The sequence below is a fragment of the Marmota flaviventris genome, chromosome 12, assembly GCF_047511675.1.
Source record: "Marmota flaviventris isolate mMarFla1 chromosome 12, mMarFla1.hap1, whole genome shotgun sequence".
Taxonomy (NCBI): Eukaryota; Metazoa; Chordata; class Mammalia; order Rodentia; family Sciuridae; genus Marmota; species Marmota flaviventris.
The window spans coordinates 67,367,032-67,383,975 of NC_092509.1; the positions used below are offsets into that span (position 1 = coordinate 67,367,032).

General features: G+C 35.8%; 1 protein-coding gene across 2 annotated transcripts in view; it reads right to left on the reverse strand.

The window, feature by feature from the left end:
- Positions 1-214: 214 nt before the first annotated feature.
- The window catches only part of Kcnk2 (potassium two pore domain channel subfamily K member 2), a 133,366-nt gene continuing 116,636 nt past the window's right edge, over positions 215-16,944 (reverse strand). For both annotated transcript variants that reach the window (XM_027934782.3, XM_027934783.2), the window contains exon 7: positions 215-532. In XM_027934782.3, coding sequence (XP_027790583.1) covers positions 215-532 — 318 coding nt within the window. The remainder of the gene's footprint in view (positions 533-16,944) is intronic.

Here is a 16,944-nt window from a genome sequence, read left to right on the forward strand (position 1 = left end):
TCAAAGAAAGTGGACCATTTTACAAGCATCATCAGAGAGACAGTGCTGGCTCAGCATTCCCAATTCTCTTGATGGTACATGACCGTGATGGGTGTATCTATTTGCTTCCCCTTGTGAGCTCATGCACAATTTTTAAAATGCTACCAGCAACAGTCATAAAGAGCAGATAGCAGTCCTCACCTATGGCTACGCCTAAGGCTCTTCCAAAAGAGGGCTATTTAATGTTCTCAATAACAGCAATCTCTTCACCAGCACAGTGTGGCGTCAAACCGTTCAGATAGATACTTTCAGTCTTCAATAAGGGAGGCAAGACGTCCCTCTCGCTGGTCAGGTGATTTACCGACAGGGTCCTCCTACAAGGAGTCAGCTCCTGGTTGTGGTTCCCAGCCAGTTCTGCAGAGAGCTTGCGTTTAATGGAGGTGGCACGCTGGAACTTGTCGTAAATCTCCACACTGAGCCGCCTCCTGGTTTCTTTGAATTCGGCTGTGACATTGGCTGTCCACTCCGCAGCATGTGCTCGGAACTCTCCCACCTGGAGAACAGAGATCAGGAAGAGATTAAGGGTAGATCAAAGACATGGCCAATATCTTGTGTGTTTTATCCTCTGTTCATTTTATTTGGGGGCTTTAGAAAGAAAATTAGAGTAGCTTTTTGTAAATTTGGCAATCTGTCAATGTCATTAGTGTAATATGACTCTAAAATTAATGATTATCTTAAACACTCTACATAAAATTATATTTCACTAGATAGAATTGTGTTTTTTGGTACATGAATCCTGTCATAGAAACTTTGGATGCTATAAATAGGCAATCTCTAAATGCTTTTAAAGCCATTTGGGGTATTTATATATTTTTTGATATGTATGTAACTTGATGAAGTATTTAAGTGTAGAAAAAGTCAGTGAGACATAATAAAAGCAGCAAAGAAGAAGAAAAGAATCTGGAATATGAATCAGGTAACCTAGGTGGGCTACAGTGATGCTGTTTGCTCAGAATATAAATCCTGGTTTCAGAGCTCAAAAATAGTGTGCACAACCTCTTAATGGTCATTTAAGAATTCTATAATTCCTAAGTAAGCAATACAATATTTGGGTTTTTTTTTTTCTTTCAGAGAAAGCAAAGAAATGAGAACTGGTGAGTCTATTTGGAGGCAAGCTTGGGGAACAATAAAGCCTAAGGCATGATTTGTGAATGAATGTTTGCTCAATGTTTGCAAATCCACCTGTCTGAGCTGCCAGTCCTTTGGCTGTAGAATAGGCATCTTCACTGTGCACACCTAACAGAATGGCTGAGCTAATATTCTTCACAGACTGCAAGATCCTATTTGGTGTTATGTAGTTCTCTTCAGAGGATTAAAGAGATCTGTCAAGTGCCAAGCACATGCATAGAGAAGTATCTGCTACAGAACCCTGAGCCATTTACAGGTCTTCAAAAATTATGTCTGAACTTTTGTATACTAACATAGAAATCATATCAATCCCATGAGAAACTTTATAATTACCTTCTTAACGCACCACAATTTAGTCCTTGTGAATATCTCCTAGGTTAATATCCTAATATGTACCCACTTCTATCACTCCTGCTTCCAGTCTGAAGAGACCCCTAAATTCTGTGCTTCTGTTATTGGCTCTCTCTTGCCTGACAAGTAAATAACTGCAGCTATTTTTATTTTATTTTTCACCTCTATTGGATTTTGTTTTCAACTTTGGTATGAGAAATGTAATCAATGATTTCTAAATTTATATACTTATATGAATAATGAAAGGGGACAGATAGGTAAATTTAGTACAACATGATGTGTACATATATTTGGATAACCACAGATATAAGTGTATGTATGTGCCTGTGTGTGTTTGTGTGTGTGTACATACACAAAAACAGAATGAAAACTTCAAATATCCTTGGAAGATGGCACATGTCAGCTCCTTTATATCCATCCATAATAATAGACTCAAGGTTTTGATGATGTGCTTTTTATTTTAAAAGGTTTTTAAATTTCCTACCTGTATTACCTAACAAGAAGCAATTGCTTGTTATCTGGATCTGGCTGTGAGAAAAGCAAAGCTAGAAAGATGAGACCTCTGTGGCAAACATAATTGGCAAGAAGCAGCATCTCCTATCCACTGAGGTGACTTAGAGGGAAGCTGCAGGGGAAGAGGTTCTGAATTTCCAGAAATTTAGCCTGGAGATACTTAGTGTTCCCATTAGGTACTCCGTCCAGCTACACTTAGGTACTTAAATAATTAAATATTTAACCCTGCTTTTCAGGGACTTAGGTTAGGGAAGCATAGAGGGTATCTATCAGTGGTAACAAACTACAAATCACTCAGATTTGGCTCCCTCTGCCACTGAGCTACATCCAGCCCTATTTATTCTTTATTTTGGGACAGGATTAAACAAAGTTGCCACAGCTGACTTTGAACTTGGGATCCCCCTGCTTCAGCCTCCAGGGTGCTGGGATTATAGGCATGTGCCACTGCACCCAGCCTATTTTTCTGTTTTCAACCTGTCTTTCTGTTTTGACTAAGATTTCTTGAGATCAGAGTCACTGGAACATATAAAGCATCTAGTGTTTAATTCATACTTGAGCACTGTCCATACTGTTTTGAATAACACTTTTAATATAAACAGTAATAACTGTTTTAGATCAGTTTTAATTTGATTTTAAATTGTTAAAATTAGAGCATAAAAATTGAACTTAAAAAACACTAATTAATATAGTCTTGGGAAAAATGCTATTTTCCAACATTACTTAATTCTCCTATGTTGTATTATAAGCCAATAATTCTGAGCAGTGTAAAATTTGAGATTTATAATAAAACAATAATTATTGATGAACAGCTGAAAAAGTCCATCTGACATTAACTCCTAATTTACCTAATGACTTCATAAAAAGGAATTAGCTTGATCTATTTGAGAATTCATAATCTTTTAAATGTAAAAACACATAGTAATACAATGTTTTCTATGATGAGCTTTTCCTAGTAGGAAGGTTAATATAATAAAGGAAACAACATAGTCTATATTTTTTTAAAATAAGTGTTTGTGAAAAGTACAAGAATCACAAAATATTCAATTTATCTCCACATATAAATAGTTAACCAAAAATAATTACTTCCTAGAACACATCTAAGTCTTGGAGCACTGTTTGAACTGATGGACCTAAAATTAGATTCATTCCATTGGCTTTATTTTGGTTACCAGGCTCTTACCTCACAACCAATCCTCCAAAAAGCAGAAAAGCTTCAAACACTCCTAGAACCTCCCTCCCTTTTCTTTGGTAATGGTCTCTACTTTTTTTTTTTAATTTAAAAAAAAGGTATTTTTGCTATAAAAGTCACAGACTGCTTATCAAAATCCAAATGTTAATCTTTTTATTTGCTAATTTTCTATCTTCTCTAACTAGAATATAAGTTCTACGCATATCATCAACATCTGATACCTGGTATGTAGCAGACTTCCAAAAAATACATGTTAAATAGACATCACTGAAAACACATGTACCCTGTTGTATCATATGCCAATGGAAAGAATTAGCAGTTATTTAGCACACATGCTACCATTGGTTTTCCTTCTCTCATTACCTAGTAATCTTTCCTCATCTTCCACCGTTTTTATCATTAATATTTTTGCAAAAAAAATGGTCTTACATTGTTTTGCAAATTTTTTTCCCCTCAGCCAATTTTAGTCTTCTTTCTGTGTGCATACTGATTCTTCTACCTCATAGTTTGTATCAGTTGCCTAGCATTTCCCAGGATGATGGATATGCATAATTTAATCACTCCCCTAATGATGGATATCTGGGTGGATATTTGTGTGTGTGTGTGTGTGTATGCAATCACCTGCACAAGTGCATGCACACATAAGCATTATTAGAAATAACACTTCATTGAAAATTTTTGGACCCATATCTTTACCAATACAAACTAACTATTACTATAAAAACACTGGGTCAAAAGACAGGAATGTTTTCCAATTTTGCAGGCACTGAAATTTCTGATTTTGCTTAAGAGGCAGAATAACATGCTAGAGCTAGATCTCCAAGTTTGAATCGTAGCTCTACAACATATTCACTGTGTGTCTGTGTTTTTTTTAATCTCTCTAGCCTCAGTATCTTCTGGAACACGGGGGAAACAATACAATTCTCCCCACAGAGTTGTTATAACAATCAAATCAATTAATATTTACAAGAAAGCAATGCCAAGTATATACTGTACACTACAGATACATACAAACTTTTATATATTGCTATAACTTAGACCTGCATTACTGGTAAGAGTCTTTCTCATTGTGAGAGCTTATTTGGTATCATTTTCATACTTGGGATTCCTGGCAGCCTCACTACTTCCTTTCTGTATACTCAGGTGTGAACTCTTGCTTTTTCATGGAAACAAACCAAAACAAAACCTAATTACTGGCATCTGCATCGAACATCAAATATTTTCATCATCTATTTATTGCAAGTTGAAACTGATGCAGTCATGAGAAAATGGAAGAATGAAAACCTTCCTTAGCCATCATCTGAATTTTCTCCAGAAGCCAACTTCACAAAGTCACCTTGATCTTGCAGGTTGCTTTAATGACATGCACAAAACTCTCTGTGGAGCCTTATGCTTCTACAAGTTAGTGAATCCTGCCGATTAGGGAAAGGCCAAATGTGAAAAAAGCTCAGACTTGTTGGAGTCATAAACTTCTTATCTTTAATTGCATTTCATCCCCGGCAGAGGCAGGTATTTTTGTCCATTTGGGGGAGCTTGTTTTTTCTAATTTCTACAAAATTCCCAACGATGTCTGGAGGTCATAAAAGCTGCAGTGAAAATAGTGAGAAATGGGATGGGGCAAAGTGGAGGATGTTCCTGCTCTATAACTACATTCTGCGTGCCCACACGCATCTAATTTAGCCTCTTTTGAATTCCAGGTTTATTAATATAGAATAAGGATAATAAAGCACTTCCCAAGAGAAACAAGTCTGTGTGTGTGTGTGTGTGTGTGTGTTTTCTTGAAATACAAAGGACTTCACAATTACTAATTACAATAAAGCTAATGTTGCCTGGTATGGTTCCCAAAGGATTCTGTTAATTAGGGATTATTCCCAAAGACTAAATATCTTTTGGAAGAGTGCAAAGCAAATTCAAAGTATATGGAAATCCACCCTATAGCAGATTACATTAGGGTGAAGATACACCGTCTTAATTTCCTAAAGCTGCTAAAAAGAGTGAATTGATCCATAAAAGTGTGCCCTTGGGCTAATCATACCCATAATAATATGCACTTCCTTTTTTTTTTTTTTTTTTTTTTTTTTTGCATTTTATCTTTCCACTGCTCTTCAAGATACTGGTCTTAAGTAACATAACTGCTCAAACTCAGAGTTTGGAAATAATGGGGGAAGTAAGTTCCTCAAGAAAACAAATTAAGCATAAGAAAGAAAAAATATTTATTCTCATTCCCTTAAAAAATTCAACATTTTACAATTGTAATGATATCTTCACTAGACATCAAATAACAGTATCTTAAAGTATAGACTCATCTTTAATGATGATAAAATTGCATATTAAAGCACTAATGGTGCTTTTTTTGTTGTTTTTAAAGAAAGAAAAATAAGTTCCTGAAAAAAAATCACATTTACATAAGCAGACTTTTTTCTTGATTGAATTGTTAATGCTTGTGGTATTCCAAGTAAGTAAAGTTAATCCTTATATGTGCAAATATTGTTTCACTGTTTTTTTTGTTTTTTTTTGTACCAGAAATTGAACTCAAGGGTGCTTAAACACAGAGCCACATACCCCAGTCCACTTTTATTGTTTATTTTGAGACAGAGTCTCTCTAAGTTGCTTTGGGCCTCGATAAATTGCTGAGTCCGTCTTTGAAGTTACCATCCTCCTGCCTCAGCCTCCTGAGACACGGGTATTACAGGCTTGCACCACCATGCCCAGCTTCCTTGGATTTTTATAAAAATTCTTCAACCACTTAATCAAGGAGCACTGTATCTTCATATGACCAAGCAATCTACCTTATTAGTAATAAAGCTGAGGATCAAAAAGTGAGTAAGACCAGCCCCTACAAGATCCCAATGACTGTTCCTGCAACACATGCACTTGACTGAAGAAAGAGGTTTTATCCTGGATTTTCTGTAACTTTCTCACCAGTGATCGGGTTTACAAAAAAAAGCAAGGAAACAGAGAGGTACAAATAGGTGCTTGTCCTCTAGACTACTAGCACTGCTGTCGTCCTGTCACTAAACTTGGTGGACAACTCCCTGTCCTTAACTTGCCTGATGTTCACAGCTGCAAATGGTATTGCTGAGTGTTCTGTTCCTTCCAATCCGTTTTTGTCCTTAGTTTCCAATTCAGCACACTCTTGTGTCTTACTGTTCAGGTTAATTCTTGCCAATCAAGCTTGTACAATCATTTTCTTTTACTGTCCCTTCAACTACTTTTGTTCCTCAGGGTTTGATTCTTCGTCATTTCCCTGGATGATCACATACTTCCAGTTGTGTCAATTAACAACTACTTGCTGATGACTCATGAATCCATACTTCTCGGTCAAGTCTCTACGAAATTCCAAATCTGTCTCACTCACTGCAGTTTGAACATCTCAATTCAGATGACTCGCAGGCAGCCCAAGCTCAGCACATTCCCAAACGAAATAACCAAACTTCTCAAACCCATTTTATTAAACTCAATATCTTAACACAGTACCATTAAGCAGCAAGTTTCCCAAGTTGAACTTCCATATAACCTCTCGCTCTTCCTCTTACTCCACCTTCCATCAAATCAACCCAAGTCTTAAAGATTTGCCTCTTTTCAGTTTATACTGTCAAAACTATGGTCAATCACCATTTTCTCTCATCTGTCTACTCTAGCAGTCTCCTAAATGGTCTTCCACATTTAAGTCTCTCTCCCTTCAAAGGCATTCTCTACTCAGCAGACACGATGTTCCTTCATAGACACAAATCCACCAAGTACTTTCCCTTGTATAAAATCATTTGGCTGATTCCTGCTCCACTCTTGAGAGCAACTCATGTGATCTAGGGCATACCTCTGTTCCAGCTTCGATTCTAACCACCATTCCTCTTAAACTCCATTCTCAAGAGTTGGCCTGAACATTTCTTTTACCTCTCTAAACATGCTACCCTTTCTTTTACCTTCCTTCATTCATTGCTTGTCATTCTCTTGGTCTAGAATGATGTTTTCTGCGTCCTCTCTGGGATATTTTCTACTTATTGTTAAATTGGACATCCTCACAGAGCCATCTGTTGATCCCCTAGAGTACATTGGCATCATCTGCTATTTGTACCTTTTCTTCTCAGCACACTCTGTATTTTCCTAGCATTATTCTCATAACAACTCATTACAATTACTGGCTTTATGACAGTAGAGAGACTATGCCTGCCACATCATACTGAGTATTCCCAGCTCCTAAAGGAAAAAATATGGTGGGAATTCAGTAATAAATGAATAAGTGAATAAATGGCAAACAAATTGATTATATATCTATTTTGTGGGGCAGAGAGAGTGGTGGAGATTTAACCCAGGGGCACTTTGCCACTGAGCCACATCCCCAGCCCTTTTTTTGTTATTAAATTTTGAGGCAGGGTCTCACTAGTTGCTTAGGGTCTTGCTAAGTTGCTGAGGCTGGTCTTGAACTTGTGATCTTCTTGCCTCAGCCTCCTCCGGAGCTGCTGTGATTACAGGAATGCACTATCCCACTTGGCTTAATCAATCATATTTTGAATACATAGTAAGGTAAAAAGATTCTCCTTGCTCAATGATTCTCATAAGAATATCTTGCTTCTCTCTTGGAGGGAGATGGAGCCTGTGAAAAGTACTGACACATAGCCAGGTCTGTTTATATTAAAGGTCCAAAATATGTTTGTCAAAACTAACTCTTCAGTCATTTTGTAGAGCTTCCTGACTATTCCAAGAAGCCTGTGAGACTGCTATATGTCATCCTCACATGGAGAATCTCATGCCTGTTTCATGGATCTTGTAAATCAGATTTCCTCTTTTCCCCTTCTAATGATCAGTCCCCTGACCATTTCTCTCTCTCCCACCACTCTGCACAACAATACCTGTTAGGCTCTCCCAGAACCCGGACCTTACCATTCTCATGGCATGCATCCCAAGCTAAAGAATGGTTAACAATTTTACATTAGAGGAACCATTGATGACTTCTTCATCAACTATGAACATTTACTACAGATCCTATAGCTTTTCGATGTGTAAAGTTGACATGATTACAGAGGTCATTCTTTGTCCTGATTTTCATGTTTATTTAATGATTTACTTTTGGAAGTCCCTTTGTATCTATTCCAGGTTAATATTCATTAGAGTAGTCATTAAAAAAAATAAAGAAAAACAGAAAAACTAACATGATTTAAAGAAAAATTTCACTATTTTTGGCTTGAAAATACTTTTAATTTGAAGTGACTAAATGCCTAGTCCTTATCAATTACATTTCTACAGAGATCATTTTCCTCTGGAAAAAGTTTGCAAAATGCTCACTACCTATTTTTCCAGGAATGAAATTATTTTTGAGGAGTTCTTCCTTATGTTTTCTGTTTCCTTCTGATCTATTTTTCAGCCAGGCCTCTGTGACAGGAAGACTCATCATTCTACCAATTTGTTCTTTTGTGTGGTGCTAGAAATTGAATCCAGGGCTGGGCAAAGACTCTTATCACTGGTCTACATCCTCAGCCCTACTCTGATTTCTGAAAATAGTTTGCAGGAGAAAGTTTCATTAAAAAAGAAAAAAAAAAAAGTCCCCTCTCCACATGGTAACAATGGCAGAAGACTCTCCTACAGGGGGTTAACTGGAATTAACTTCTGGGTGTTAGTTAACATGAAAAAAGTTCCCCAATTTTATACAATATTGTTAAATGAGTTCTGTTTCTATAAAACTTAGCAAACAACCTCTAAGACATGGGACGACCTTGCTTTGTTTTAAATTTGCAGCCCAGTTTATCTACATAAGCTTGGGGAACTCCTCAAATTTAGAATAATCTTAAACAAAATTATTCATTTTTATTACATAATAAATAATTGGTTAATTTAAAGCCTTGCTTTGTATTCCATTTTCAGAGGTTGCCTACACTATTTCATCTTATCTTCAGAATCCTCAAAAGCTTTGTCCTCCTGAAAAAAGTCATTGGCCCTTCTGTGCCTTTTCATTAGACTGGAAAACACCATGTTTTCTGCTCCAGTTTTTCACCCAGCATATTCTCCCCTGTGAGCTTTGAAATTCCACGATCCTCTCGAGATTTTCTGTTCCAATCATGATAAAAAGAGCAAAAATCCACATGTGCTAATATTTTAAATGGTCCATTTCCAAAAACTGAGTACCCCCAACAACAGCATTAGCAACCACATTAGAATGGAAATCTGTGGTATGATTTAAAAATGCAGCAACAGTGACTCTGCCAATACTTTGGGTCAGAGAGCAATTCATGCTTCCCTCCCAAGCCCCTTCTACCCACCGTTTTCTCTGAATCACTGCCTTTCTATCCTTTGTTTGTGTACAAGGAATTTTTTTATTGTTTTCAATCCTAGGATCTTATCCTAATTACCACACCTAACCTATATTCTCTGTCCTAATTGGGTTGACTCTCTTCTCAAGTTATCCTCAACTTTGAATATAATCGCCTGAGAAAGATAAGACAGTTCCTGTGCTGGATCACCAGTGGATAAAGACTTTCTATCTTTTTCCAAATACCGACATCCCACTTAGGTATTGGGTAACGCTCGTTAGCTGCAACTTTTCTTAAAAGAAAAATAAATAAATAAATAAAATAAAGAATCCTATTTTTGTGCAGATACAATTCCTGTTTTGATGTGGGTAAAGTAGCACAGGGTGCCTTTTCCCTGCTGGATGTCTTTAAGAGAATCTGAAACAAAGTTGAGCATTAAGGATTTGATAATGGTCATTTGGTAATTTTCTTTGCAAGGAATAAAACTGAAGAGGTTTACTTCATCTGTGACCAATACCTTTTTTTCCATCCTTTTGATGGGATTTCAACTTACTTTTCTCAATGCCCAGATGCTTATGTACTTTAATGCTTTGAGGAATGTTAAATATTAAAATTTAGTTAGCTGAGTTGAAAACATCCCTCTGTTTAAATTTGTAAAAATAATATGAAGCCTAATTTGCATTCCATTTTCAGAGGCTGCCTAGACTATAATTCCCAACAATTAACATTTATTCATTTTCTGAAGTATTGACATTTCATTGTATTGTTGAACTGTACTGCGAGAAAGAACAATTTAAATTATTCTCTTTACCAACCAGGTTACAAAAAAAAAAAAAAGCCTAAAAGGATTACTTAAGTATCACATCATTATCCCAACAGAACAGTAGGTGATATTTTCTTCTAGTTTTCAGAAAAGTATATGTAATATTCATAGTACCTGTAACCTAAACTACTTTTTTTAGTTAGCTACTCCTCAACTTCCTAATACAACATATATTAATATAATTGCATAAAAATTAAGCATGACAGACCTTAATCATTTTAATAAAAACAATGTCAAAAAATAATAATCTTAAAATTAATGATATTATTTTAAGTAAAAACTCACTTCTAAAATATTAATGCATGATATAGTGGAGCTGCAAAATCAAACATTTATTTGTTATGGAGTAAACTTATTTTTGATACTGAATATTCATGAAATTCTCCCCACTGGTCTGAAATTAGGGTATCTGTAACAATTCATTTGATGGAGTCCAACTAACTGATGTACCATCTTATTGTATGGTAAAAATGGGGGACAAGGAAATACATACAACAGTAGAATAATTTATATACTTGTTATAAAATCACACCACACTGTTATATGACTGAGTTACAGTAACTAGGTATTTGTTTGATCATCAGAACAATGCAGAAATTCTACAGGTGCTACTATCTAATAATGAGGGTGTAGTGATCAGAGTTCCTAGGTAAAACACCAGTCAACTGCTTAAGGTCTCAAAGGTATGCAAAAAAAAAAAAAAAATCAAGCATAATAACTGAATGGGATTGAACGTAATTCTTCAGGTATTCATCAAAAAAATGTATTCATTAGGTATTTAATGAAGGTAAAACATTAATGGAGTTTCAAAACTTGTTTAGGGAAACCTAGATTAAATAATTGTTTCTGTATAATAAAAGACCTTGTTATGTTCACTACATGATTATAGGGCCAGTCCACCAAAAAATGTTTTGCTTCCTTCCTCTTCTTCCTTTTCTATACAACTCAGCTCCAACGGTTGCCTGGAACAGAACTAAGCAGACATCAGTGCAGCAAATTTGGGGAGGGGGGTCATGGCTCCACAGTGGAATGCTGTGGCCTGACCAGCATAAGGGGAACAGCCACACATGGGTGTCAGCTCAGCATGGGGTGTCAGAGTCTGAGAGGAATGACAAGGGAGTCCAGCAAACAGCACTGGAGACCAAGCAGGGTGATGAGGGCATCCCTGCAGGGTCGTGGCAGTGGCAGCAGGAGGTCAAGATGGTTACATACCAGGAGACCAGTTGAGTGGTAACCTGAGAATCACAGGAATCGGGTATTTTACTGTAAGTAAGAAAGAAATTACAAATATAAAAAGCAGAAAAGTAGAAAAATTCTTTTGTATTGAAATGGAATTGGAGATGTCAACTCTGAACTCACTGTTTTCAAGACAGGGATAGGTATGTAGGCAGGTGATGATAATGATACACAGAAGACATACAGATAGATATAAAGTAAACACACATGGAAATATGTGTATGCATAAATACAAAATATATTTCTTAGTTCTGTCTACTCAGAGTGCCTGGGAGAGGCGACTATCACAGCAATTAACATCCAAATCTTTGTCTCTGAAATACCATTAGCCCCTATTCACTAAAAGAAACTATGGTTGCTTGGAGAAAGGGATAATTTCTCCAGGGCAAGGGCAAGGGCAGAGAAACTGTGAGTTTGGAAAAATCTAATTTTTCCAAAGTGTAAAGAATTGCTCAGAGAAAGATAGGGATGTACCAAGAAGACCCAGAAGACAGTTTAAAGGTGTCTGATTGAACCAGATGATAACCCATGCATAGGAGCAGAAATTCATGAGTCTGTGCTAACATAAATAAATAAAGAACAAATTGAGAGCTTGATGAAAGTACCTCCTTACAAAACCCATACTGATTACACAGGGAAAAGAAGAACTTCATGGTTGACAATTCTGGTGGCAACACTTCCAAGTCAGAGCATAAATATTGAAAACACATGCATCTGATAGGTGGCCATGAGAAGATTTTTTTCTGTTATTTGGATTTATGTTGGGCATTAATTTATTGGTTTTTATTAAAATTTATTATTTTATATTTTATTGGCATATTTCAGGAGATAGTTAACAGACATGATTACATGTCACTGATTAAACTTCACTGATAATTTCTATATCCCACCCAACTATTTAATACAAAAAAAAGAATTTTAGATTTTATCTTAAAAATACATATGGATAAGGCTATAAGAGAGTTCATAAGCCAAAAAAAAAAAAAAAAGGAAGTCTACTCTCCTGGATCATTGTTGGACATCAAAGGCACCAGGCAGTAATGAGGAAAGGTTTCTCTCTCAATCTACCTCCCCTCCCCCTCCTTATCCAGAACAAGAAATATAGTTCACCTTACTGTGTCCTCATATACTGATGTATTTGAATTAATAGGCTACAGGATATCACCAATGTGGTTAATTGCATAGAACACACACACACACACACACACACACAAAAAAAAAAACCTTTAAATACTAACACTTTTGCAATGCTAACTAATAAAACAAGATGTGGCCATAAAAATCCTATGTTCCAACACACTAATTATCTCGTAATATAACCCTTAAAGAGCCCCTCTCCATTTATTTTTCTTAAAATCTGATGACCCGCTCTGTGATGACAAGTGTTTTTTGCAAGATGCAACATGGAAGATATTTTTAAACAACCCAAACCATCAAATTTAATCCCTGAAGATATGTAAGCTATGTGAAATGACGGTCAACCGTTCAAAAATGTTTTTTGAATGTGTACATGGAAGGGGGATTTCTTAAGTGTATTTGAAAACGTTGCCCTTGTTACATGTGTCCAAATAAAGAGTGTGTCACTTATCAGATCATAGTTAACAAAACTAGAAGAAGGATTTTGCAAACTGTTTAAAAGTTTCCCGTAGAAAATGTTTCAGATATAGAACATGGACTAACCTTAAATGTCAGGGGAAATGAGTATTTTCTGGCTTTAAAAAATCATTTGCACATTTAGTGAGTGATATCGAGAACTAAATACAATGTGTAGTAGGCAGAACCCAAGATGTACTTCTTTCATTTGGATGTGTGCTTCTATATAAGTCACCTTTCAGCCATCAAAAATTGAAATAAACTGCACTATGAAGCAGACTAGGATTTGCTATCAAAATTAAAAACAAATTACAAAGACCATATAGATCATACTGATATTATTATTAATTTTGTGAGAGAAAAATGTTTTGTATTATTAATAATTGCAAATAAAATATTTAAAACTATTTCACATTAATTTTTTAATATTTGTATTCTTGAACACATTTAAATCATGTATCCAACATTGTAGTACAGGAACACAGTAATGCATCCATGAAACTTATAAACAAATATGTATATAGAGGAGGCACATGCTCAAATTTTTTTTTTTACTAGTGGTGATTCATGATTAAAAAAAATAAATTGAAGACCACTGGAGAAAAGAAATGGACTGATGCAGGTGAGGAGAGAAGCAGGATGTGTAGTGAGAAGGCTTTTGTGGTAGATCGGGTAGGCTAAAATGGTCGTTGTGAAGCATGCATCAAAGTGACGGTGTGGAGAAAAGCTATAGAGAAAAGCATTTATACATGCTTTGGTCATGGTATCCATAGAACTTATGATACACAATCTATGTAGGTGACAAAAAAAATGTATCAAGAATGACTGAAAGAATTTTGGCATGAGCTACTGGATGGACATTAGGTGATATATTTTGAGAACTGACAGTAGGATATTGTAGGCATAGGTAATCTGGGTCTCATGAGGTTGATGCTAACTTTGAAATATCAACTAGATGGCTGATTTATAAAGCATTACATTCCTTAGCAGCTCCTACCTTCATCTTGGTGGAATTTCATCCTCCATGTGATTGACTCATTGAACACAACAGCCTCTCTAAGCTCTGCATCCAGCATGCTCAGTACTTTAATTTTTGCTGTAGGTCAACATTCTTCCACATGTTTATATCTTGGACCTGATATCTAACCATACACCAATTTTTCTAGCTGTTTTACCCTATTATCTGTACTGGGACTGCACTGAGTTCTGTAGACATGGGTCCACTGGTGCCTTAATCAAGTGGTCCCCTTTTGACGCCTTCCCTCATTATTCTATTGCCCAGGACTCATCTACTTGATGTCTTCCAGCATAAAGTGGTTTGTGCTCTTTATAAAAACATTATTTGCAGATATGCCTCTTCTATGTTGTGGTTACTAATTTATGTCTACCAAGTTTCCTGTTCTACCCTGGTCATTGAAGGTTGAGAATATGTCTTATTTACCTTTCAATCTCTAGCATCAATCTCAATGCCTGAAATAGAGTGGCTGCCTAACAGAACTATAAAAAATTAAATTATGCAGATAAAAATCAACTGCTTTTTCTTTAAACTATTTAAATATGTAACAATATGTAACTCAAACATATCAGTGTTCAAAAATCCAGTTTAATAGATAAACTATCTTAAAATTTAAATCAATAAATATAGTTTGTGGTCATTAAACAAAAGCATATTGAAAATTTCATTCCTAGCAGTGCTAGCAGGCCAGATGTCTATTCTTTTTTTTTTTTTTAATAAAACTCATGAGAAAAATTATTTCTGCTTTGCAGGCTAAGCCAGTCTCTGATCAAGTGCATTACCAGAATAGTGTCAGTGAAAAATTACAGAAGAGCATCTGGAGAATTTAAGAGTATGAAAAGGAAGACAAGTCGCGAGTAACAAAGAAGAAAGATAAGAACCAGTTTTCGCTTTAGGTTTGTTTGTTTTGATTTTTTTTTTTTTTTTGGCTATTGTTTTCAGAGGTTAGTGCCCTTATCTCTGAATATATGCTCTACTGATTTTAAAAATACCTTGATCATATTTAAGAGTTCCATAGTGAAATGTCAGATAAAATATTCATATGGTCTAAGCAGATTCAGAAAACAATTACTTTTCCTTTTTCCGAGGAGAAATTGTTTCTAGAATTTTCTTTTATAATGTACAATGTATGCTTGTAGATGATCGGCATCCTCTGAAAAAAAACTGACGATCCATGAATAACTGCTCACTTTGACACAGTGGTTGAAATGCAGAGGGAGAAGCAGAAACAGAAAACCCAAAGAGATTCTCCAAGAATTCCTTCAGCTGGGGGGAAAAAGTTAAGTGATGTGAATTTACACATTATTTCATGATCTTAGGGGTTTGTCTTTTTCTCTTTTTAACTCCTTGAAATGAGTTTAATTAAAGAAAATACAACTGATAGGCAGAAAAATACAATCTCTAATCAGCACAGGGGGAGCAACTTCATGGGAAGGTTAGTGTTACAGATTCTGATCTCAGTCTAGAGCTGGGCAGCCACCATCATCAGTGAGGCCATCAGGAAGCTCAGACATGACCATCTGCTGTGACATGTACTGTAAGTGCAGAATTCACTAGGTTTTGAAAACATTACTAAAAATATAAAATATCTTACTCATAATTTTTACTTTATTCAATATTTATACATTACAATGATAATAGCTTTGATTCCTTGTATTAAATAAAATATAATATTAAAATTAACTTCACCTTTTTTACTTTGTTAATGAGGCTATTAGAAAATTTTAAATGCAGGATTGTTTTGCATTTGTGCCTTGCACTATATTTCTATTGGAAATAGATATGTATTCTATATTCTATTCAGTAGTACATTATATATGTAATCTATCTTTGTTACATATTCTCATACACAATAACATTTATACTAAATATGAACATTATATACATTATTTTACACAATGGTATTATATAATCTATTTTATAATATGCATTTTGCACATATTGTTATATAATAATACATAGTGTATTTGTGATTCTTTTTTGGAACACTGGTCCACAGAATGCCCTTTCATCGCCATTGTTAAACTGGACCAAATCATGTTTGTCTTTTTTATGAATGTGTAGAAAATCTTTCAGGAATAGCCAGGAATACAAATAAGTATAAGTGGTCATTCATTATTGGAAAATAAGGCAAAGCCAGAAATGAACCCCACATTGCAACAAGCAAATGTAGCAGAGAGGGTCTAATAATGCAGAGTGTTCATGCACGCTGAGCGAGCTCTCACAGCTGCCTTTCCCAAGCCAAATATAGCACCGCCAAATTAGTTCTACAGAAATTCTGCTCAGTGAGCGGGACATGCTCTGTCTAACAAGCATGTGGCAGTATTTTAATTAACTTGGCTAAACTGTAATGAGGCTGCCTAAGAAACAGGAAAGAAAGGCAAAAAATAAAATAAGAGGCAATGGAAAATATTGTAGATTGACACAAAGACAGGACTAGCCTCTGACCCCGGAGGGTGCATATGCCCTAAGCCAGTCTCCCCAGCTGTGTCCCCTGATGGCTTATGATTTTAGAATTTGGGGAAAAAAACAGTGCCTCTGAATGTGAGCAGAAAATATGGGAAGTTTCCACTGTGAACAGAAAGTCAAGGATCCACAGAGTCCTCTCCTACCCTTTCAATGAATCCCTCTAAACTGTGTCTGGATGACAGCGTTTTGAGCACATGTCACCAGTTGCCTGAGGCAACTGGAGCTGTCCAGAGGAACTACTTACACCACAGGAAAATAAAAGGACCCTGCTAAGACAACAGAATGAGACAGAAGCCCTTCACTAACTGGCCAGTCTCAGGCAGATTGACTTTCCCATACAACA